At 43.6% G+C, this 25,792-nt stretch overlaps 1 protein-coding gene across 19 annotated transcripts in view; it reads left to right on the forward strand.

Annotated features, from left to right (window-relative positions):
• The window catches only part of Epb41l3 (erythrocyte membrane protein band 4.1 like 3), a 125,438-nt gene that overhangs the window by 94,336 nt on the left and 5,310 nt on the right, over positions 1 to 25,792 (forward strand). For 4 of the 19 annotated variants that reach the window (XM_055610132.1, XM_055610138.1, XM_055610134.1 and 1 more), the window contains exons 11-18: positions 1,100 to 1,275; positions 4,115 to 4,335; positions 7,491 to 8,036; positions 12,754 to 12,807; positions 16,104 to 16,139; positions 16,834 to 17,025; positions 22,634 to 22,708; positions 25,370 to 25,492. In XM_055610132.1, coding sequence (XP_055466107.1) covers positions 1,100 to 1,275; positions 4,115 to 4,335; positions 7,491 to 8,036; positions 12,754 to 12,807; positions 16,104 to 16,139; positions 16,834 to 17,025; positions 22,634 to 22,708; positions 25,370 to 25,492 — 1,423 coding nt within the window. The remainder of the gene's footprint in view (positions 1 to 1,099; positions 1,276 to 4,114; positions 4,336 to 7,490; positions 8,037 to 12,753; positions 12,808 to 16,103; positions 16,140 to 16,833; positions 17,026 to 22,633; positions 22,709 to 25,369; positions 25,493 to 25,792) is intronic. The other 15 variants (XM_055610136.1, XM_055610137.1, XM_055610135.1 and 12 more) reach the window with 15 other exon arrangements.

Genomic DNA, 25,792 nt, shown 5'->3' on the forward strand with positions numbered 1-25,792 from the left:
TCTATCTATCTATCTATCTATCTATCTATCTATCTATCTATCTATCTATCCATCCATCCATCCATCCATCTTTCTCTCTTTCCTTCCCCCTCCCCCCTGAATGTAGGTATATGCACGGCACTGCACGCATGGAGGTCAGAGGACAACCTTGGGCATCCCTCCTCACTTCCCACTGCAGTTAGGACAGGGTCTGTTGTTTACTGCAGCCTGCACCAGGCTAGCTGGCTCTCCTGTCTCCACTGCGATCTCCCTGTGGATATACTGGTGTTACAGGATCTACCCAGCCCAGATGTAAGCGGGTTTAGGGATCAAACTCGGGTCTCGCACTTACATGGCAAGCACATTTTCCCACCCCCTCCATTTCCCTTTTGAGACCTAGTCTTGCTGTGGAGAACAAGCTCTCCTGAGGCTCCCAGTCTTCCTCCCGCAGCCTCCTGAGAGCTGGGATCATAGGCCTGTGCGCCCATCCCCAGCCCACACTGAGAGCTGGTGTAAAAATCCTAAAAGAACATCTGACTAAATTAGAAGTATTTTCCTTCATCTGTCCTTACTCAGCTGCTCCTTCCTTTTCTTTATATCATGTATTTTTATCATTATATTTCATAATTTTCAGTTATTCTGTCTGTTCCTATTTCTCTTTCTCTCTCTCTCTCTCTCTCTCTCTCTCTGTGTGTGTGTGTGTGTGTGTGTGTGTGTGTTAGACCTTGAACTCACCATGTAACTGAAGATGACTTTGACCTTCTGCTTCTTCTGCTTTCACCTCCTAAATGCCAGGGTTGCAGGCATGTCCCACCATGCCTGGATTACTATTTCTTTTATCTTTTTTCAGTGTTTTTGTAGTGCTGAGGATAGGACTCGGGGCCTGGGCACTAGCCAAGCACTCTACCACCAAGCTATATCCCAAGAACACTCCTCTCTGTTCTGGCAAAACCCCCTTTGTGCTTTAACTTCTGCCTGTGTGCGAATAATGTTGCTCATAAACTCAGATTCATTTAACTCCAAGGTGTGCGTTACTCTTAGCACAGAAAACACAGGGATAAGCTCTAAACACAGTCCTGATGTGAGTTAACTTTTCTGGTGTTTTCCGTAATACTGCTAGACTATTGCTACCAGAAGCCCCTCCAAAGAAATTCCTGACCCTGGGCTCCAAGTTCCGTTACAGCGGCAGAACGCAGGCGCAAACGAGAAGAGCCAGCGCTCTGATAGACCGCCCAGCACCCTACTTCGAACGCTCCTCCAGCAAACGATACACCATGTCTCGCAGCTTGGATGGAGGTAGGCATGCTAGGTGGTTCTCAGTGACTCCAGGTAGCTGCACAGCAGGGTGTGTGAACGCTCCACCCGAATCCCGGGAGCTTTGGTTAAACAGACGAATGACATGATGTGGACCTGAGCAGCGGAGTGGCACGATTTGAACATTCTCATCTCTGAAATATCTCTGTGTCGGTCTGTTTAATTGTGAGCTCGCGTAGGAGGGCATCAGTTAGGAACCTGGGGAACGAGGATCTTCACTTTAGCAGGCTGAACCTCAGGAAGGATCTCTTCATTCTCAATGCGGGGCTCGCATTCTAGGGTTCAGTTCTCTTGCGGGCAACTGTTCAGGGATGAACAGGAAGAAACAAGGAAGTTCAGTTCATCTCTATCTCTAAAAAAATTAGGGAGAATAAGAAGCGTGATAGCTGGGAGGAAGCGTCGCTATAGCGAGTGGCCCTGTCTGCTCTCTAGTCAAATGAAGAAGCCAAAGATGCTTTTGTGAGCTGGCCACCACATTAATTACAGTCAGCCTTCATATTTGAAGGTTCTGACTCTGCAGTCAACCAAGTGTAGATTGAAACTGTGGGCTGAAAATCTGAAAGACTCCAGGGCGGGTGGGGGTTTAACTTACCAAACAGGCCCAAGACCTTAGTTTAGTACCATCCCCAGCACCAGAGGACATGATAGACAGACATACAGACAGCTGAAGACAGCCAACAGGTAACTACAACTTCCAGTATTTCTACATTAAAACATTACATCTGGACTGCAGAGATGGCTCGGTGGTTAAGAACACTGGCTGTTCTTCCACAGGTCCTGAGTTCAATACCCAACAAACCACATGTTGGCTCATAGCCATCTATAATGAAACTCAGTGCCCTCTTCTGATGTGCAGGTGTACATGCAGGCAGCACATGGTATACATAAAAAATAAATAAACCTTTTTTAAAAAAGCTTCACATCCATACCGAATAAACAAAGACTGATTTCCTTTATTATTCACTAAACAGTACAATGTGATAACTATTTACATGTTATTTACATTGTGTTAGGTATTAAAGAGCAGTAGAGATGATTTAAACACCAGAGACAAATGTGCACAGGTTGTATATTAAAAGCGTGTCACTCTTCGTAAGGCTAAGTGTTCAGAGACTTCCTGGCAACTATCCACAGGATAGCCAAGAGAGGATGCTGCCTTCTGCATCTTTCAATGTTTCTAGACCCAATACCATTTGCAGTTCATTTAAGACAGGAAAAATCCCAAGGTTAATGCCACAATTTCTTTATGCTCTTTAGAAACACATTGCTAACAATGTTGTATGTTCTCTAAGTCAGTATTTGAGGAACGTCTGTAGACTCATGCCTTTCTTTCCCCCTGAAGGCCACGTGCTTTGTTCAGGGATGTGCACCCAAGGGAATACAGTTGTTGACAGCGTAGTTTTCCTCTTGGTCTTTGTGTGAAAATGACTGTTGACAAAACAGAAGACAACTGTGAGACCAATGTACTAATAACATGCTGTCTCTTCCTTTCCGCCCAAAAGTGATGTTAGTATGTGTTGTCTCGCTCTGTGTTGCCCTGCCAATGCTAGTGTGTTTTCTGTGTGGAGCCGAGTGCCATGCCTGCATGCTGGAACATTAAAAGCTGCCTTTTGTCAGGCCAGTCCCCCATATATAACAGCTCAACTGGCTGCTAAGAAAGCGTGTCTCATGAGAGCCCTTCATCAGCATAAAGAGGCACAGAATATCTTAGTGAAGGATTTCGCTTAGAATCCTTTGGTTTTGCTCTACTTGGTGTTTTAAAGTACCAAAAATATGAATTAAAAACTTTTTTTTTTGTCTGTGATCAACTGTGGAGTATCTGAAAAAGCAGTGCTTATACATTTCAATGTGTTTTTATGATATCTAAGCCCTAAAAAGAATGACTAGCAAAATTTAAAATTGATCTGGATTAAGCACCGAACTGAGTGAAGAATCTTTTACTAAGACAACAGCTGGGGTGAGGAGCAGAACCTCCCATCCCTGTGCTCACATGCTTTGCCTCTGCATGGGTTTAGCTGGGATGAGGGGCAGCACCTCCCATCCCTGTGCTCATGGGTCGGGCTGGATAAGGGTCAGAACCTCACAGGCTTTGCTTACATGCTTTGCTTCTGCATGGCTTTGCTTGCTAGCAGTGTTCGTCTTGTTTTCCACAAATAGTAGAGATAAGACTGAATGTATGTAGATATCCTTCATGGCAGTCTATTTAAAATGCAATGGAAATTTACAAATTTCCTTACATCAATTGAGAGGAATGACCTTCTAAATCCTATAATCTCTGCCCAAATGATTAAACTTTACTATGACTGTGCTTTGAGCTCTTCTATTGTGAGAGCGATGGACTTTTCAACATTGAAAAGTAATAGAAATAGCCCATTGCTCCTTTGATGGATGGGACTTCCGCAGATATGCTCAAAGTCGGGTGATTAGAGTATTGGCTGTAAATACTGCTGTGAATTGTTGAACTTGGTATGAATACCCAGCTTTTGCTCTTGGGTTTGTAAAAGCAGCTTCCTTTCCAAGTCCTTCCCACGGCACCAGAGACTACGAGAATGCTAAGCATCCGTTATCCTAGGGTGCAAGGCATGGGCATTTAAATTGTTCTGAAACACTGGTCCAGGTGATGCAGAAAGATACAGTGCTTGGATAAAGGCCCCTGCAGCTGTCCCTTGCCTTACTCAAACCAGCCTGATATTTTATACCGGTGTTTTGTTTTGGTTTGGTTTGGTTTGGTTTTCCTAGTACTGGTACCACATGTCATTACTGTTCTGTCTTCTGACTTAACTATTTGGGATTTTATTTCCCTGATTGTATTTGCTTTTAGCCTCAGTGAATGAAAACCATGAAATATACATGAAGGATTCTATGTCTGCTGCAGAGGTTGGCACAGGCCAGTACGCCACAACAAAGGGCATCTCTCAGACCAACTTGATCACCACTGTGACTCCAGAGAAAAAGGCTGAAGAGGAGCATGTGGAGGAAGAGGACAGAAGGAAGAAGGTCGAGGATGCCACACCCGTCACAGCCCTCCGGCACGAGGGAAAGGTACAGCTCCTGGCTGCCTCCTAGAGCTGTCCCAGCTCTTACAGCTCAGCCATTTCTGAAGTGGTAGGCTAGGAGTCTGTGAAGGTGAAGGAGCATTCAGGCTCCAGCGCTGGCCAGGTTCATGTCAGGTTTTATATTATTATTATTTTAGCATTTTCTCTAAAACTTGTTTTTACCTTTTGGAAATTTTTGACAGGGAGTGTGGTTTACAAGACTTTCAACAGCTGTTCTGTATGGATCTCGTCAAAAATAGTTTGGAGAGTACAGTGTGTTTTTTCTTGTTTGGGCTCATATTTTGTAGGTGTCACTTCAAGCTATTGACTGTTTCTGGCCCCACTTTCCTACCCAAGTATGGTATATTTTACCATAACCTGTGTATTTGATCTCTTAGTCTCTTAACTATAATCTCATCTGCAAAGGAGTAACCATGCTTTGAAAGGGATATACAAGCCCATGTCTCAATGAAAGGGAAAAGTGAATTTGACATAATAGTAATTTTTTTCATTGCATTTTTTATGACATCACTTCCCCCAAATTAAATTTTAAATACTAAAGTTTCAGATTGATTTCTAATGATCCAGTATTTTAGCAAATTGCTAGGGAAAAAAAAAAAAGTGGTTTAAAACTTAACATATTTGGGAGGCTCGTGCACAGTAAAAACGGAAACAAGAGCCTCCTGGAATGTACAGGGCCCACAGATATAGGGCACAGGAAATGAACCATCTTACAGTCTCCGGGTTATCCTGAAATGCGAGTGCACTTGATTCCCTGGTGATTTTTTTTGCATACAAATGTTTTTTTAAAAACCAGTTGTGTGGGACCCCCCAGGGCTTCTTTCCATAAAAGTTCCACAGCCTTCTAAGTAGTACTTCAGATAAATGATTTCTGCCTCTGAGGAAGTGGCCTAGTGGTGAGGGGCTGGCCTAGCCTGCATGCACCCTTAGCTTAATGTCCGACACCTCAGTAACCTACATTGAATAAATAAACACTTTGCAGCGTAGATAAAAGTATTTCAGGTCACCCCAGGGATCGTTCCACTTTTCCTGCTAGGAGCTAATTCTTTGTTTTCCAAACAGAAAATCAGCACAGAGTTAGAAATTACAGCGGGGCCTTTTGTTCACTTCTGCTGTCCAAATGTGCTTTGTTCTAAATTTGGAGTTTACATCCTTCTCATCACTTAAGCCAAGGTCAGCTCTTGTAAGTGGGAGTCGGTGGGCAGAGGAGATAACCACCTGGCACACAAACATGGGCGGTTCTTACGCCTGCCAACGCCTGCAAATGATTCTCATGGCTGAGAAAATGCACTTAAATCTAGAGCAACATGAAAGAGCCTTACACTTGCTTTTAAGTAGACCCAGGTTCCCTCCCTTCATTTTGTTTCTTAAATACCACCCTGCATTCACCTTCCTTGTTGTCCTGGGGAAATGAAGGACCTGGGAAACCAGTACCTTCATAACCCCACCCCCAGGAAGATGGCCTTTCAGCAGTGCCTTCTGGATGGCCGTAGCTGAGATCCAGTACTGGCGGGGTACCACCTGTCTTTATTTCCCCCGATGCAATGCTGTCTTTCCAAAAAGGCTTTTAATACATGGCACAGAAGAATAAACCATAATTTTATTCTTTTCTGTCATCTTCAAAAAAGCTACATAGAGAATCCTTGTTTTTGAAGCAAAATGAAAATTCACTGCTGGAAACAAAGTTCAAAACACTGTCTCCCAGGCTTCCCGGGGAGGGGTGTGCTGTTTAGCTGATGGCCCCACAAGTCCAAGGCAGTGTCTCACTGCCTAGGGAGAGCTGACATCATGAAGAGGCCACATGGAACATCTGCATTATTCGTAGCTGAATGAGCTCTGTGCAAACGCCTTTATAGGGTGCAATGTTTAATGTCAAGTATGAGTGTCAGGGAAACATTTCAAAGGCTGACAGATCCCGATAAACCTTTTTCTGGGCATTGCCTCACTCCCTCATGTCTCAGATGTGATTGTATTTGTGCATTTTCTTCCCCTTTGTTGCTATATTTATCACTTTTCTCTAAGTCAGGATTTGATAACCATCACCAAGCAGGCTGAGTAATTGTCGAGCTCTCAAGCTGCTAAGTAACACACTCAGATACACACACGCATACACACACACACACACACACACACACACACACACACACACACACACACCGGGAAGTAAGCAGCTGAAGAAAGCTATCTCAAGCTCCATATGCCCTGGCCTTGAATTTATCATGCTATAACAGCTCCTGTACTTTGCTCCAGCCTGTTTAGAGGGACTCCTTGCTTCTGGCTCTGGCCGTTGAGACTGCGGGGGGGGGGGGGGGAGAATGAGCAGCAGCAGGAGCTCATGGGGAGCCCTTTCATGGGAATGCATGCTTTATTGCTGTATGCAGGATTCAAACTTTAGCTGTAAACATACTTTATCTGATATAGAAACAAAAGGCTAAGCAACTGCAACTTTCCATTGTCTGTAGACCATATGTAGCAGAAACCAGACACATAGAAACCATGTTACAGGAAGCCTGTTCCTTTTGCTGGTTTCCTTCCTGGTAAGAGCTGAAGTCCTGCCTAGGAGCATAGATAAAGAAGTCAAAAATGGATGGATCACAGGAGCCTCAGTTCTCTGTGGGGAGCGAGAGATCCTGCTCACTCCTGGCACTCCCATCCCCATTTATAACTGTTCTCAGAAAGGAGTGGGGCCAGAAACTTCATATTGGGAAACCCGGCTGTTTGGGGTATGATTGGCTAACCAAGGAAACAAAGATGATTAGAAATTGTTTGAACACAGTCAAACTCAGAATCAAATCTTATTTTCATTTTGAGTCCAGCTGAGCTATGGTGCTGGCCTGTTACCTGGAGATCAAGGAGACGTTATTGAAAGTCTTGGTTTTCATTTATTAGAGCTGCTCGCTCTTCAGACATGTTTATGCAGGGTTCTTCCCAGCGACTTCTGTCCCGACCCTTGACAGCATCTCTGCCTGTGTATGATGGACTGGGAGAGTCATAGTCGCCAAGCAGCCTGGCTGCTTTAAAGCTCTTGTTTTACAGTTTTGTGTCGATGCCCATGAGAAGGTTAACTAACTGCACTTTTCTTTTTGTCCTTTTGCATCCATGTTTACCGCTTCCTGTCTCTCCCTGTCTCTTTCACATCAGTCACCTGGGCATGGCTCTGACTCATGTCCCTCGTCACCCCCATCAGCCCATCTTGACCCCACATCTCCCACAGAGCTCCGCAGGAGGTGTAAGGAGAAGGAAGGCACCTCTACCGGTTCCGTGCTGCCTATGGCTGAGCTAGCCCTGGAGTCCGATGGCCAGGAAAAGGCTTACGTAGGGGACCAAGACGTAGCATTTAGTTACAGGCAGCAGACTGGCAAAGGAGCCACGCTGTTTTCCTTCTCCTTGCAGCTCCCCGGGTCATTCCCCTCACTCCTAGATGAGGATGGGTACCTCTCTTTCCCCAACCTGTCTGAAACCAACCTTCTGCCCCAGAGCTGGCAGCACTTCCTGCCCATCCGCTCGCCCTCCCTCCTGCCCTGCTTCCTCTTCATCTTCTTCTTCCTGCTCTCCGCCTCCTTCTCAGTGCCATACGCCCTCACTCTCTCCTTCCCTCTGGCTCTCTGCCTCTGCTACCTGGAGCCCAAGGCGGCCTCCTTGAGCGCCTCCCTAGACAATGACCCGAGTGACAGTTCAGAAGAAGAGGTGTGTACCTCAGCATAGAACACACTTTCCCTGCGTGTTCGTGCTTCAGTCCAAACCAGTGTTAGCTGGCTGCTGCGATAGTGGTCCTACTTTCAGAGCCTCATTTATTGTCTGTGCCACTATGTGGAGGGTTTTTGTGTTGGGGAGTCCAAGCCAGGCCCCAGGGTTAGGCACAACGCCATGTGGGTGTAAGCAGTTGGTAGCCTGCTGTGATGGCTCCACTACCCACTGAGTTCTGCATGAGTGAAGGACTCAGCCAGAACGCAAGTTCAGATAACTCATTCACTATGGAAAGGTCATGTCTCAGTGACAGACTCTGCTCGGTCATCGTCTTAGTTAAATCTCACGTAGTACAAATTAGTAGCTTCCATCATAAATAAAATGCAAAGACGGATGGAAGTGAGCAAGGGATTGTGCTAGAGGTTAAAAACCATTGTGTTCAAAAGCTTCCATGGCTCTGGAATGAGATACAAGTTCTCACTGTTGAGTTAGGAGGAACACCTACAGCAGTTTATAGCTCCCGCATGACATCACTCATTGGAAAAGCCCAAAGGAGCACCAGAAAGAACCACAGGAACCATATATGTAGGACTGTGGTGTCCAGAAAGTCAGGACGAGGTTCATTTGAGGTTTCTTTGTGGATCAGACAGCAGCATACGACCCAAAGTGCACAATTTACTGTGGAACAGCCAGGGAGTCGGCTTGATGTGTCTGGCCCTTGGCCAAGTATTCTCATAAAGGGAGAACAACCTAAACTCTGAGCCTGGCCATCTCCTTTTCTTCATCCCAGCCACTGGGTGAGTCAGTGTAACTATTGGCTTTCCCTCTTAATTGCTCTATTTCTAGTGGCTCCACAGCCCTGTGAGCAGCACAGCAGCTTCCCTTATAAAGGACTTTAGAGCACTTGGAAAAGACTAGAATGAACGGTGGGGGGGATTAGAAGCCGTCCCCCTAGAGGCACTGGCTGTCTCTTCTTCACCCTCCAGACCACTCCTGCAGAGCCCTGAGCTTGCCTGTTCCCTCAAGGCGACAGGAGACAAGCCAAGCACTCCTTGCATAAGAAGAAAATCACAAAGTCAAGGCAATACTCAAAGAGAGAGAGAGAGAGAGAGAGAGAGAAAGTATTCAGTTCCATACTTAGTAATAATTTGACCTGCATTTGTTAGTATATGCAGCTCCTAAAATGTACCTACATTTAGTGGCAGAATGACTGTTTCAGAGCAGCAAACGGTGAAAATATGAATGCTCTCACAGGTGTTTTAAAGAAGAGCCTAGGCTTTTCAATTCATTACTGCTTAAGAGCCCTTTTCCAGGTTCTGGGTGTGTGTGCACAAATAGATAATAATGTTTCTACTGCAACAGACTTTGGGCACACTTTCAACCTCAGGCTTTTAATATAACTCTCACATTAGCAACATCATCGAATAGTACAGGACTAGAACATGCTGCAGCCGGGAATGGAATATTATCTACAAGGACCATTGGCGGGTTTCTAATGTGGAAATTTATTCTCTCTTTTAGCAGAGGAATAAGTCCTCCTGCTCACGTTCTTTTCTAAATTCTGAGTTACTGTTTGAACTTTTCTAGTGCTAACCACACAGATCTTGTGCCTAATCCAGGGTTTACATCTTGTCAGAGTGGGTGCATGAGAACTGAACTTGGGCATGTCTGCATTACATCAGCAAAGCAAATCACAGCAGCCCCTGTTTGAAGCTAGTGCATGTGGAATGGGAGCTTCCCAGGCCCCTGTCCTCAGTATTGTAAACTCCCAAACTGAGTCAGTGCTGACCAGTACAACCAGCCCCTTTGCTCCAGCCTCCCGGAGCCCCTGATAGCTCCCACAACCAGGCTTTGGATTTGGCCTTCTGTTCAGCGTTGACTCTTAACCCCAGCTGTTGAGAGCGACACACTCTAGTCATCTGAAGATGAAGAACTCATATTTGGGTCATCACATTTCTTAAAATACCACTTGCTTACACAGCTTATTTTATTCTGTAGGCCTCAAGAGCTCTGTCAGCCAAACTGGAAGAGTTCTTAAAATGCAATTCATCTCTGCCCCTTTCGTTTTGCAAAATCACTAATGACAGTGGTCCTTTTTACATTTTTCTTGTGTTGTAGAGAGTTAATAAGTTACTGCCTCTCTTAAAAGCAAAATCCAGCATGCAAACACTTAATAATTTCAAATAACAAGGCAGTATTTTTCTTATGCTTTCAGAATGGTCATAAGAGGCAGAATATCAAATCACCTTCCACAAAACAGTAAGATGAATTTAGTTTACCATAACAAAGGGTGTGATTATATATGAATTTCTCAGTAATTTTTTATAGTACAAAGAGAAGAGATTTATTCAAATATGTAAGAAAAATTAATTCACCAACTGATTTATAACTTTAAATTATGTAAAGATAGTATTGTACAATCATTCATGACATTCTGCAGTTTCCTGTGTAGTCACAGGCACATAGTAAATGTTAGTAATAATATACAATAAATAACAGCTGCTATCAAAACATCTTTATTCAGTTAATATTATTTTTGTTGATAGATTGGACTGTAAAATAGGTATTGCGAAGAGTCTGCAGATGAGTTCTATTTTATTTTTAATATAGGATCTGATCACATCGAACTTTGGCCCTTATGCCTAATTACAGTGATATGCCCAGTATACAGGTTCTGAGGGAGGTTAGCGAGGACCAACAACATTTGAAACCTAGGAAAATCAGAGAAATAACTAACTATATATATTTCAGTTGTTATTGATGACTTCTAATTCTCTGTGGCAGGCCTTCCACAAAACATTTGACATCCTTTATGCAATATAGTTACAACTCTTATTATCTCCGCTTCCCAAGGAGGAAAAAAAAAAAATGGGTTAAACTATGAAATGTGGCCAATGTATCCCAGGTTTGAAAAGCAAGGATTTGAGCATAAGCTAACATCAGGCTCCTCACTCTTACCTACATCTGAGCTCTAATGCTGAGGTATTGGAAAGTTCATGAAGTAAATTCTAAAGTAGTAAGGAAAGCTCTTAGAGTAGGAAGAGAATTTCCTCAGTGGCATGACGTGCTTGACACAGCTAGTTAATATTCCAAGCACAAGCAATTCCTAGAGCATCGTGAAGTTATTCTGTCTTTTGTACTAATCCAAACCCTCCTTGCCCCCGCTGTCGGGTATGGAGGCCCAGGGATTGCTACAGTCATGTCTGATTCCTAAGGGAGAATTAGCAGATCCCCCCCCCCCCGACACACACACTTTTTAAAATGACGTGATCAGATCATGAAAAAAATCTATTCATTTTGTTTGTTTTTTCCTTCTCAGGCATACCTGCCAAATAGGCAGATCAATTCCTTTATCTTAGGAATATGTAAAACCGAAGTGTGAGATAATGCTGGGAAGCCCTCCTGGCCAGAGACTAGAGCAAGATAGACAAAGCAGGGGCAGGAGAGATGGCTCAGTGGTTAAGAGCACTGGCTGCTCTTCCGGAGGACCCGGGTTCAACTCCCAGCACCTACACGGCCACTCACAGCAGCCTGTAACTCCAGTTCTTGGCGACCAACACCCTGACACAGACATACATGCAGGCAAAACACCAATGCACATAAAATAATAATAAATTTTAGAGAGAACCGGAGCAGCCCCGGCTACCGCATCTAACGTCCCCTGTATGTTGGGGTTGTACTGCAGCTCTACAGCCTGTAGTTTGTGGGCTTGCTTTGAGAGTATCAGCCACTGAGGCTTTGACGGAGGGAAATTTACCAGCCATCGGTTGAAACTCGTGGATAAAAAGCCAGTTTGCATCTGATGGCTCACCTTCTCAACGGAAAATAGCTGTTGTTTTAAACCATAAGCCTCTTTAAACACATAAAACACTTAAGCATTAAGAGTGAGCCCCGAAACAGCTCCTCGCCCCCCCCCAGAATCCTAGGTTCTGCTGAATGCTGTGCTTTGTTTGATTTGTCTCTAAACGGATGTCTCTTTCTCTCTCTATTTTTTCAATTATTATTACTATCATTTGCATCAGTTGAATGGTACTTTTGCGATGAGATGTTTAAATGCATATTTGGCTATATTTCTTTATATTGGAGAAGTGGGGGCAAAGTGAACAACAGAGCTGTTACCCATTAGCAATGCTATCTGACAACTAAGTTATGTTTTCTCTATGTGAAATATATGCCTGTGAATCACCGGGGTATGGTCTAGTCATGAACCGGTAATGCAGACAGCCTGGTGGTCATAGTGGGTGGAAATGATCCAATGGTATAAATGAGGGGCTGAAAGTCCAGTGGCTATTATAGTAGCTGTTAGCATAAATCTAAATTTATTCAATTTTCTAATGTGGCATTACTAGAGTAAACTATGTATCAACGAACCTCCATTTGATCTGTATTAGGCATTTTTAGGAGAGCTTCTAGGGGCGTCAGTAGAAAGGGGGTGGGGGTGGGGTAGCGACCTGATACTCGGAACTGTAAAGGCAGACAGTTCAGGGTGGCCCACTCGTGTGTGTGCCTCGGGTCTTGACCTCGGAGGGGCTCTGCTGAAGACCCCAAGCTCTGCCTCTTCTTTGCTTTGCTCATACCCATACTCCCGTGGGAAGGTAGGATTCCACAGCAACCAAAGAAAATGAATGGTCCCAACAGTGTGTGCTCTGTTTGACCAGAAGGGTTTGTTTTCTGTCCCTGCTTCCTCCTTGGATCTGATTACTTCTGTGATCCGCAGACTGACAGCGAACGGACAGACACTGCGGCTGACGGAGAAACCAGTGCCACTGAGGTAAGGATGAAGCCGGAGCACCGGCGTTTCCTGGGTCCCAAGCTTTGTGGGACACAGACGGAGCTTTAGCACCACCCCCCAGGAAATGCTGACTCAACAGAAACCGAATAAGCTTTGTTTTGCTTTTAGGTTTTGGTTTGTTTGTTTTTGCCTAAGCCAGTGGTTATCAAACTCTGACTTTTATGAGAGCTATGTGAATGGTCCCTGCCTGGCGTTTCTGGTTCCGAGGGGCTGAGACAAGAACAGGATTTGTAGTTCTAACCGGTTCCCAAATGTCTGGACCCTTGGTCGTGGGATTACGTTTTGAGAAACAGTTTCCTAATTGACATCACAGTGAAGACAAAAGAAGACCAGGGAGGTGGAAGAGGAGGAGGACAGTGATTCTCCGGCTGTTTGTATATGCTAGCCTTGATAAGTAAGGAAGAAGGTTCATGAGAATTGAATTATCTTATTGGCTGGAAACAAATATATTTTTAAATCCCCGATGGCCAACTAATTTTTATTAAAGTAATACTTAACACATTTTTGAGCCCTTGGCTATAACACAAGTCACTCTCAGGAAATGGATTTCTTAAAGAAACTACTACTAATACTTGTATAAAATGCAATCAGACAGCATCCTATTATTTCTCCTGAATTAAGTCTTTAATATATATTAAATGTGTATGTGACTTGTCATCCTTAGGATCTGCCCTATTAGTAGCAATTAAAATACTATAAACATGGGCCTGGAGAAATGGCTCAGCAGTGGAGGAAGGGTGGGATTGGGAAGGGGCCGAGAAAGGGGGCCACAGCTGGGATACAAAGTGAATAAACTGTAATTAATAAAAAAAAATAAGTAAATTTTTTTAAAAAGACAGAGGAGGGTAAAGAGTGAATATGAAGATGGATTGGGAGTAGAGTATAGATTTGACAGGAGTGGAGCCCGGGGAAAGATCTAATCAAAAGATATAATCAAAATACATTATATGAAATTTTCAAAGAATTAATAAAAATTATTTTACAAAAAAAAAAAAAAGTGCATCCACATCCCCACAGCCGGCGGCTCCTGGGGAATCTGTGCTCATATGTGCATAGGCTCCCAGACATAGACATGTGGATAAAATATTTAAATACAGCCAAAACAGCATATAGTCATGGAAACCAAGATGCCTGTTGCTCACAGGCCTAGAAGAATTTAAGTTTTACTTTGTGACAAAGTTTAACTTAGGTCATGTGTGGTTTTTTTTTTTCTTTTTTTTTTTTTTTTTTTATGTAATTCAGTAATATCCATACTTTCTAGTTGAGTTTTTGGGAAGAATTAAAAATGCTGCAAGTGATCTCTATGTATCCTTTAACTGAAAATATCTTCTGGAAAATATTATTTTTCTGGTGGTATTTCCTTTGGAAGTGTCACAGCTTGTAAATCATGATGTTTTTAGAAGAAAAGATAGTAGCATAGCACACCGTTTTCCAGATTCTCTTCAGCTGTCATAACTAAGCGTACAGGTTAATCATTTTCTTTGCCAAATAAAATTATACTCTGAACTGTCAGAGCTAGTTGTAAATAGCCACAGGCTGCCTAAGTGCAGTGAATGGCATGCAGTTGTCGGTAGCCACAGGCTAGTACATTCAGAATATAGTACACAAACCCAGTCTATCCGAGAAATCAGCTACAGTTCAACAGTAATGCCCTAAGCCTCTATAGCAGTTTTGCTCCGTTAGAGCAGTTATGTTACAAAGCATTAAAGCCAGCGAGAGCTTTAATGGGCACTGTAAATCTGGTACACTGTGAAACCTAACAATGAAATAAAGAGCTGGAATCCAACACGTATTTAAGGATCAGCGTGTCACCCGTTCTGGGTTGGTGTGCTATTGCCCGTGTGCACGCGTTCCCTTCCCTTCACGTCGGCAGGACATTACAGGGATGTGCAAAGAAAGCTCCTTGGTCCCCATTGGCTGGTAAGAAATCAGACATGGCTGTACATACCTTGTAGTCCCAACACATGGAAAGCTGAGACAAGATACGTGGCCCTCCTGGACTCTGTCTCAACAAGACCAAACCAAAACAAACAGAAAATGCAGACCTCTAGCCAGGGAGAATGCTTCGCTTAGGGGCTACGATCAAGCGTGACCTAGTGTCACCTGTAGTTTGACTCAGAGTGTTACAGGATCAGAAGACCAGGCTCAGGTCAGATAGCTGTGGTGAGAAACAGCCTTGTGTGCTGGTCCATGGCCTATGTGCCCAGATACTGGTAGTTAGATGTCCGGCCAAGAATGTATAAGCTGGGCCCTTAAAACTGGAAAAGGAGGAATAATGAGCTGGCTGTAGGAAATTTCTTTTTAATGAAAAAAAAAAAAAATTACCCTGTCTTCATTTTAAAGAATGGTATAATAGCTGTTGATGCCGATTGGTTTTGTCTGTACTTCCTTCCTTTTCATTGGTACCAATCTTTTCCCCTCTAAGAGGGATCGTTTCAGTATAAAGGTTCAGCTGGGTGTGGCAGATCATGCCTGTAAGCACAGAGCTTCCTAGGCTGAGTTGGCACCCTTCTCTCAAGAACAAAGCAGGGACTGGAGAGATGGCTCAGTGGCTAGGCACACTGGCTGCTCTTCCACAGGACTCGGTTTTTATTCCCGTCCCCCTCTCGGCAGCTCAGGGCCGTATGTAACTGCAGTTCCAGAGGACCTCAGGCCCTCCTCTAGCCTCTCCAGACACCAGGCATGCAAGAGGTGCACAGACATGCACGCAGGCAAAACACTCATATACAAAAATTAAAAAATAATAATAATTAAGAAACACAGTCCATAAGTACAGGTAAGACAAGATTCCACACGATCTTAAGATGCAGGACATTGTGCATTGAGCTCTTTGAGCTGCAGTCCTGTGGTCTACAAACTAGAAGTTACAAGAGCTGACGTATAATCATTGGGAGGTCTTCTTGCCTGTGGAGGGGCTGTCATCATCCCGGTAATGACAGCCATTCTTGGGAGCTGTGAACTGACTCCCCAACTTCCAGACACCAAAGCCTTTGCTGACGTTCAGTAAGGACACCCTGCCAAGCGCTCCCCACCCTTTTTGAAAGCACAGGCATGTGCCTGTCAGGCTACCAAGCAAGGGCTCCACTGCTGCTTTGTTCTGACGAGGCTTCATCCTGTGTGTGTGAAAGTTACGAGTTGTGTCTAAGAAAGCACTGCATGTGAGTGCTAGGGAGCTGTGGTGTTCACAACCAGTGAGTGTGTATAGGCCGCTTCTTCAACCTTAGAGTAAATTGCTTGGTAAGTCTGTATCTCCCGCTCTTTCTTTACGCTGGCAGTCGGACCAGGAGGAAGACGCAGAGCTCAAGGCGCAGGTAGAAAATTAAACATACAACAAAGACCCCAGACCAGTGTGAAATGACTCATTGTTTGTCTGCGTGTCTGCATGTTCCCTCCCGGCTACCATGCCGACAGCGTGTTGAGTGGCCTTTGTTCCCTTGATGACTGTGTCCCTTACCTTTCCCTCTCTTCTCCACTTTTTTCAGAATAGTCTGATTAAGCGAATAAAGGGTGAAAATGTGTATGTCAAACATAGTAATCTTATGTTAGAGGTTGGTATTGGTGTATGCCAGTGCATGCTTGCGTGGTTTTCCTCCTGTGGCACACCTGTGAACTTGAACCATGCTGCATGCATGTCCCGTGTGCTCTGCTGTTAGTGACTGGGGGTGATTCCTCGGCGTACTGATTCCTTATTCTCTCCTAGACTTAGATCCCTTTTCCTGCGTGCGTAGTTTTCATCCTCTCTGGTTCCGTGTACACTACTATCCTTAGAACTTACCTTTAACTTTTTTTTTTTGTATGCTCGTGTGAAACTAAATTGTTTTTCTTCCTCTTTTCCTGGAAATAATGCATTTACACCAGAGTGTTTGTGGTAGTGTCTTGATCCCTGATCCAAATTCAGTTTTCTTTTGACTACTAATGTGTTTTGCAAACTTTAAAAAGAGAGAGGGAGGTACGGAAAATCACTGTGAAAGTTTGACTGTTGGAATCTTCTTGCTCTGACTACAGGAGCTAGATAAAACTCAAGATGAACTGATGAAGCACCAAACCAACATTAGCGAGCTGAAAAGAACCTTCCTGGAAACGTCTACAGAAACCGCCTTAACCAACGAGTGGGAAAAGAGGCTTTCCACGTCCCCCGTGCGCCTGGCTGCCAGGCAGGAGGATGCCCCCATGATTGAGCCGCTGGTACCTGAGGAGGTCAGTATTTGAGCTACGGGCTGCTTGTCTTCTGCCCTGGTTTCGCTTCGCACAGGAACAGGGTTGCTGAGACCAGGAACGAGGCTCTCAGTGCACTCAAGAAAGCAGCCAGGGAAGCGAAGAGTGAGCCTGTCAGCTCCGACTATGCTAAGGGCCAAGCAAGTGCAGGGAGGCTCCAGTGCTCCTCACCCGATTCTTACCTTTACTGTCGGTTTATACCCGGGAGAGGTTGATGATCTCTTAGTGAATCAACAGTTCTGTAAACAAACTTTCCTCTCCCATGTTGAGAAATGCCCTTCAAACCTCATCTGTTCTTCTCGTTAGCTGGAAAATGAAGCAGCTTGATGACACTGTTTACTGTTTAAATGGGAGGTTGGAAGTTGATAGCATTTCAACACAGACAGTACCCTGGCATATAATGCTGGGCTTCTATTGAATTTAATGTCTTTTATTTTAATAATAACTGGTTATTTTAACTAATTCTAAATAAGTATTTATGCTTTTTTTTTTAATGGGAAAATCAGATAATAGAAGTAGGACTGTTTCAGTAAGACTTTTCCATGTAAGAAAACTGACGTTAAATGACGGATTTGGGTCTCAGCTGTATCACCACTCCATGGCTCCCACTCTGTGGGTATAGTAGCCATCTGGTCATCCATTAGAGAGCGTCCTGCTATCTCTCTCTTTCAAAATAAATCATTTGTGGAAATTGCATCTTTAGAGCACTGTATTGATTAGCCGCCTTATCAAGATCCTTTTATTGGGAGATATTTCCCCAAGAGGCTGTGACAGAATAGAAACTTAAAACTCCCAACTGTGAGAGGATGCCTTTAAACAGCCATGCATATGCACTGCTGAAGACCTTGCAGGGAAAATAAGAATGAAATTACATCTGTTTATCAAAAGTGCTAGTATCTCATTGTCACTATATTCATGCCAAACCCAGTCCCAGCCAAAAAGGGAAGAGTTGGATGCCCGTCTGAGTTGCTTTGAAAAAGTTCTTTTTAGGCGGAATAAATAAAAGTATTGCTACCAAAGTCTTCCGTTGAACACTAGTTCCATTCAAATTGCTCAAGCATCAAGAGACAGAATTTCACAATCAGTTTGATTTAATCATTACAGTCCTTGCACGTTATTAAGAATAGTGTTTGCGGATTAAGGGAATAGCTCCGTGAATAAAGCACTTTCTGAGGCATCATGAGGACAAGAGTGATTGCCCAAAAGGCACCCTAAAATGGGATACCGTAGTGTGCCTCTGTAGTCCGAACATCCCTGCTGTGAAAAGAGGCAGAGACAAGGGAGCACCCAGAAGCTCCAGAGCCACCTGGGCGCTGGAGCAGCAACCAATAAGAAACCCTGCCTCAAACATGGTAGAGACAAGAACTGAAACCCAAGGCTATCCTCTGACCACATATATCCTGTGACACACGTGTGCCCTCATTCACACTTATGTACATGTGTGTGCGTGCACACACGCACACTTTAAAATACTACTTACCTGTTATATTGTCATAAGTTATATTGTAATTTTCAAATCTGGATTATTCTATTCCTTTTAAGTCCTTTGGAGACAATATTCTGGCTCTAAAGATGTTAGATACTGGCTTAAGTTATAAACACATAAAACAAATAGCCACCAAAGCAAAACAAAGAAAAAATGCCATCTTTCATGCTGATGCTGAAGGGAATGGTCAGTGATGGCTGTTCTGAATAACAGTTTGTGAGAGATGGTAATAAACATGTAGACCATAAAAGTCAAAGCTGAATCTTAGACAATGGTGTTGAGTTAGTAATTGAAGGACTTGGTGCATTGACTGCCCTGCCTTCTCTGTGTCTGTGCAAACAACGGAGACAGCCAAGAAAGGCCCTTTTCAACATAACTGAATAGAAACATCCCTTTGCAGCTAAAGGGCGTTGCTGCTTGGGTCCACAGACTGGAGGAGTCCAGAGCTGGCATGGGTGGCTGCTGTCATGTCTCTGCTAGATTGTGCTGGAATCCCACCCTATCACTATGGTACACAGAGGAATTCTCAGGAGGGTTTTGTCTGTCTGGGCTTGAGAATGATGCTTGTTGGGTAATAACGAGCTCTAGCAAAGCAGTGGCAAGGTGATTCGGGTCCTGGAAGTTGAGAGCTGTCTTCTCATAGCCATAGATGCTTCAGGCCCTGGAAGCTGAGAGCTGTTTCCATATGGTCCACGCCCTGTGCCTCCCTAGACAGTTGGCCAAGGCAGAGTGACCTCTACATTCCCAAGTGTTATTCAGGACCAGACAGTTGTCAGTGACATCTAAGTTTATAGTCCAGCTGTGAGCCCTATAGATAGCCATAAGAGAAAAAAAAAATTCCTGTTGTCTAAATCAACGGCAGTTTTTATATTTACACCTTGTCTTTTCTTTCTAGCTTTACGAAAAGCAGATGATCTGTTTAGCCTGCAGCGAGGCATGAACAAAGCATATTGATTTTCAGCCTCAAAAGCAATCAATTTTATTTTGGATAGGGGACATTTTTTTTTCAAAGAATATCGATTACTTGGTATCACATTGTTATTTGATATGGCTACTTTAATTATCCACTGTAAAAAAAAAGCCCAGTTGTGACTACATAGAAATATTTAACTTATTTTCTTAAATTTGCATCACAAATAAAGCAATATTATTTTGTGTCAGAACAAGGAAGGGACTTAGATTCAAATTTTTGACCCCAAGTTAGTTGATTTCTGTTTTGTTTTGTTGTTTGATGAATTTTAATGAGAAAATGGTATTTTGAAAAAAAAAATCTAATAACCTTAGGTTTTTAATGTTATCAGCTTTTTATCTATAGTGGTTGAATACTAATTGTTATTTCTGTAAAATGCTTCCATTCATGAACAATTAGAAAAATATTAAAAGTTTATGGTGAACTAATAATGATTCTATTCAGAGACTTTCATGTGTTCACTATTCATACAGTCTGCCTTTGATTGCCAGTGATTTCACACTTCAAATGTTTGCACGAAGGATTAGCAGAGAAACAGCAGAGGTGTCCCCAAAGTAGTGGATAAAATCAAGTCCTTGTTAACACTGGCAAACAGATCAGTTCCTGTAAGAGACATGTGATCTGTGACAGAGAGCAAACAGTTCCCAAAATGGCCTTTCACATTACACATAGGCCTCACACATTTTACACTTGTGTTCCTCAGTGGTTAGTTGTATAGCAAAGTTTTCCAAATCCCTGTTTTTTTTTTTTTTTAAAAAAAGCAATATTCATACCTGTGCAGTACCAATATTGTCCTCTTTTGCATGTGTGTAGTAAGCTCTCGGATGTACGTGCTATATAATATAGTCAGCCTAACACGTACGCTGCACCTAATATAATAAAGCTTTGAGGCAGACGCTGGTTAGTTGATGCCCATTTCGTAAAGCTTTTATGTTTTCAAATTCATGTACTTCCAACATTTATTGGTAGAAAACCTTCATAGTCTAGAGAAGGTGAGTGCTGTGAACTTTGTGTCCCTGAATAGGACTTTGCAAGTTCGTTGCAGAGTGACGTTTAAGAAAGAAGTAAAATGGCTGGCCTTTGCACTTGTCTGTACGCTTAGCCATGATGAAGGCATGTGTGTGGAGGCTTCAATCTACCAGCAGCTCATGTCATTAGTAGAGGCGCTGGTTGGGTTGGAAGGTGGACCATGAATAGACTCGTTGTGTACCTGTCCCCTGTGTTAGGTATCTCTGCTATTGACACACGGTTCTGATCGTGGCCTGTTGATGTTTCCAGTGCCGGGAGGCTTCCTGAAAACCACTGTTTAGGTGCCTGACTCTTTCCCCGGCTTTTATCTTTGGAATAACATTTATCTCAGTAATTATAATAAGAGGTTTAAACATGTTATTCTGGAGGAGCACCTATAATTTTGAACTTCTCCTGTTTCTCACTTCTGTTTGAAAAAAGAGTCTGCAACTGGAAATGTTTATAATCTTCATTTAATAATTGCTCATAGTATATTTTATCTTTTGCAATGTCCTCCTCCGGAATTGCAGCAGGATAGGAATTATTTTCCTCCCCTGAAAATGGATGGGTTCCTTACCTCTCATTAGAAAAATCCATCAGAGGAGAGTATTGTCACAGTTTATAGTGGGTCCCAGAGTGTTCCAGAGGTTCCCCTGAAACTCCTCATAGGCAAGCAATTCGATGTTGTCCTTGCTAAGTGGCTGGTAGACAAACAGTCTACCATCACAAAGGGACTGGTTAGGCTGGGAGGTAGGCCATGTGTAGACTTTAATTCTAAACCCAGCCCACCATGTTAGCTGTTTCTGTTATTGACACATGGTTCTGAATGTGGGCTAAACTCTTAAGAGTCTTCATAAAAGTACTGTTTATGATGATATAATTTATTGGAAGAGTTCCATTCTTCTAAAAGTTTTGAACTTTGCCTGATTGTTTTTAGACTAATTTTTAAAGATATTCTTTCTATCCCTACTGTATGGAGTTGTGCACTATGCAAAGACAGCCCTGGTAGCAATGGGATTGCCATTTGAATTAGGTATATTTAATGCTAAAAGACATAACAAAAGGATAGTTTGAAACTCAAGAACTGGTTTCTACGTAAAAAGAATGAAATTATTGTTATTGATTCTATACATTAAAGAGAACAATGATTTGATCTAAAGTTTCCACTCAGATAATTTGAACTTAACTTTAAAATTTTATTTACCATATTATAGAAGTTCAAATAAAGTTTGACTCTTGCTTGCTCAGAAGCCAGCAAAGACATCTATCCAAAAGTGACTGGGTTTATTCAAGTAAATGGTATTCCAGTTTGCTTTTTGTGGTGGTGATAAAAAACATTCTGACCAAAAGTAACTTGGGGTTGGAAAGGGCTTATTTGTCTTATATTTCCAGTTCACAGTCCATCACTGATGGGAGTTAGGGTATGAAGCAAGCCAGAAGCAGTTCCATGGAGGAAGCTGCCTGCTGCCTCACTTGCAGGCTCAAGCTTAGCTAGGTTTCCTTTGGACCCGGAACTGTCTGCCTAGGGAATGACACCACCTACACAGTGAACAGTCAAAACAGTCCCCACAGTCATGCCTGCAGGCCATTCTGCGCTAGGGAAATCGCCCACCAAGCTTTTCCTTCTCAAAAGACTCCAGCTTTCTCAAGTGGACAGTCAAAGCCAACCCGTACAAATGGCTAATGCATCAGTTGTATGTGTGCCCTTCCTTCCCTACCAAGCAGCATGTGAGTGAGAATATGGTTGGATACTTGTCGGAAATAGAAGAGACCGTTTCTTCCTAACTACTCTTAAAAATAGTTTCATCACATTTTCTTTTAGAACTATTCAGGCCATGAGAGATACGCGTAGAAATGCTAAGAAACTCCTCCTATCACTCTTGTGTGCACTGTGCGGAAATGTAAAATGTCTGAGCTGTGTGAGCATCCGTTTCAAGAAAATAACGTTGCCCTTTGAAATGATTATTAAAACTTGAAGTGGTTCTAGATCGTTTTTCAAATTAATAACCCTTCAAGGAAAACATGAATGATATGAATACATTTGTGATAAAGTACCGCTTCCTAACTCATCTTTCTGGGAAATGTCTGCTTCCTCTTCTCCAACCCAACCCCCTTTATTCAAACAGACCAAAGAAGAGAGAGCGATTTCTGAGAAAGTTATATTTTTACAGCAAGGAAGCTCGCCATTCCTTGAGTCTCAGGTAAAAAGCAAACGTAGATATTTCCGTAAAGAGTCACTCTTCAGGCTTCAATGTAACCAGAGGGTCAAGTTTTTTAACTTCTTTCGGTTTTCTTGTTTGAAGCTAAGCTGTGTATGTTAATTTCCTTATATGTTGGGAAAGGGGATTCCCTCTGTGTTAGTGAGCAAATTACATATTGCCTGAGACTTCTATATGATAAAAACTACCATTGAAGCCTCAGTTCTGCTTGTGGTCATCTGACCTTCCCCACTGCAGGTTTTCTTCTCTAGACTGCTACTGTTGTAAATGACCTTGGCCAATTCTGAACGCCCTGAACTTATATTGGTTTTCTTACTAGCCAAGAGTGATTGAGGAAACGCGGGAAGGAGTCTCTGCTGATTCTGTGTCCACTTCTCATCAAATAATTTTCCAGAAAAGTGTTCCATCGACCCTAGAGGTTATTTTTTTTTCCAATTTACTTATTTTAGTCCAAAGCCAGCATGTAGATTAAACATTACTTATTTCTGCTTAACACAAACATATATCTGGATTCAAGTTTCCAGCCTACAATAAGTACAAAAGAGAGCATGCTAGTTTAAGTCGCAAAACCAAATGTTCAGCTGTGCTAGTCTGGTCTCTCTTCCTTCTGTAACCTGGAGGGCTGGTTAGCTCTTAGCCCCTCTCATCCTGTTGACGCTCCTGTAGGCCAAGCTTTCTTACCTTTCCTCTGCTTTGTTGGAACTAATGCTAAAGAAAGTGGAAGAGAAATTACTGAGGCATCAAACCACAGTTATAGTTAAAAGTGGAACCTACAAGCCACTAAATCTTATTTATAAAAGGATACAGTCAGTAGCAGCACATCAGGGGAAATTTCCGTTACAATGCCTTGAATAAAGGTGCACTCAGTGGGCATTGCTGCCAAGTAGAGTCGTGAACTGACTTCCCTAGGTAAGGAAACAAGTTTGCGTATGTGGAAAGCAGTCTTTACAGAAACTTGGAAAAGCCCTGCAACTTCCTTGTGAGCATAGCAGTATGAGCAGCAGTGTATAACTTCAGCAATCGAGGAAAAGTGTCCTCTGCACCTACACTTGGAACACGAAGTGCCTCAGTTACCCCATCCAGTCTTAAGAGCAAACCAACCAGATGCTGACCGTAAGGTCAGATAGGTTTCTTTCAACTTTATTGCCAAAATATGTTCATATCTGAAGAAACTTGAAATTGTAATGGCCGCCCCACAGAACTTCAACTCTGGGTTGAAATTAGTCTATTTTAGGTGAGTGTAGCGTGCAGCCATATTCTTAGATCTTAGCAGCCATCCTTTGCTTCAGTTCTACCCCGTCCCCAAGTGTAGTTTATGCCCTGGGTTTTTTGTTGTTGTTGTTGTTGTTGTTGGAAAAAAAAAAAAAAAAAGAAAGAAACTTATGTTAGAAACAAGATACCATTGGCTTTTCTAATTTAGCTTTTATATTTCGAATATAGGGCACAGAGGATTGGGTTATTGTAGACAAAATACCCACTGAGGTAGCTGATGGTGATTTCAAAAAGATTGTGACTTACAAGGTGGTAACGGTGAGCAGTAAAACCGGGGAGATCCCAGCCGACTTGCTAAGTTCCGGCATGATCGACGTGCATGGCTTCGATGACCTGACCAGAGAAACGCAGCTCACGGAAGAAAACAAGCAGAAGATATACACACTAGGAAAATCCTATGACACGGTCTCTGGAAGAATTGTTACCATGACTGGGAAGGCTAAAGAGGGGGAGAAAGGAGCACAGCCCTCCACGCTGGGAGCCCTGTGGAAGATGGAGGGAGGCGCTTCAGAGGCCACGAAGGTTGGTCCCCTGCTGGTGGAATATGAGGTCCTGGAAACCCTGGCTGATGAGAAATCCAGAAGAGGACCCGAGGTCCACACCCCAAAGCGGAGAGTGTCGGAATCCCTGGCACCCATCAAGGAAGCTGAATCTCGTAGGCAAAGCCCTGAGAACGGTGACGCGCAGAAGGCTCCAATGCTTGGAGAGGATGCACCTGCCCAGGCCTGGTTCAGCAAAACCCAGCAGGTGCCGGAGAGTGAGGTCCTGAAGGTGGGGCCCTTTGGGCCGCGCAGGAAGAGCCTGTCTGAGTGGCGGTACTCCCAGGAACCAGCCTTTACTGTCGCTACTGCTCACTATGTCACCGAGTCGTCCGCTTCCCAAGTGGTGGTAACCAGTGGCTCCCATTCGGCCGCGGCTTAAGATTCAGCATGACAGTTTCTGAACCGGCGCCCTTCCACCCTGAAGCTTTTCCGTTTCTCTGGCTGCTTGGCTTTATGTTGAGAGCAGCAAACCCGGCTTTTTATTTCCATGATTGAGTCAGTATTGCAGCCCAAAGTCAGCATTAAAACACTTTTCCGTTTTATTTCCAGCTGCCCGTTCCCAAGATGCGATAACGCTGCTGTGGCTTGCAATGACAGGGGGGATATTGACCCGCTTGAACCAGTGCCACCCTGATCCTATTAACTCTCAGCTTTAGCACACGAGGCCTCGCAACCGCCTTGCTGCGTTTACGCCCCATTCTTTTCTGTCCGTGGACTCCTTCACTCCTCCTCCCTTCGTCCTTCGCCTCCAGTTTTGTCTAACAAGCTGTGAATGTGCGTGGCTGAGGTGTCTCTCTCGCGCTTGACTCTCGTTTCTTTGTTCACCCAGACTAAGCAGTCTTCCGGGGACAAGCTCACAGATGGCTCGGAGATCCTCAGTCTGTTAGAGTCTGCGCGAAAGCCCACAGAGTTCATAGGAGGGGTTTCGTCTACCACCCAGAGCTGGGTGCAGGTGGCCTTTTGCTCCCATCTTCGGTGTTTCTGAATGTGTCCGTTTGCTTTGCTTTGCTTTGCTTTGCTTTGCTTTGCTTTGCTTTGTGAGTGTGTGCGTTTTGCACCCAAGTGGCCTTGCCTTTCTGCATGAGTGACTGTCCCTGGTGCTGGTCTGTGAGTCTGTCCTGTGCCTTCCACTCCACTTCAAAGGTGTGCTTCCCATTCGCAAAAGCAATCACGGCAGGAAATTTTAATAGTGTTTAGTCTCTAGACACATTTTGTCTCATCCGCTGGGTCTACAAAGCTTCCTCTCCGTCTG

The sequence above is a fragment of the Psammomys obesus genome, unplaced genomic scaffold (assembly GCF_907164565.1).
Source record: "Psammomys obesus unplaced genomic scaffold, mPsaObe1.curated_primary_1811, whole genome shotgun sequence".
NCBI lineage: Eukaryota > Metazoa > Chordata > Mammalia > Rodentia > Muridae > Psammomys > Psammomys obesus.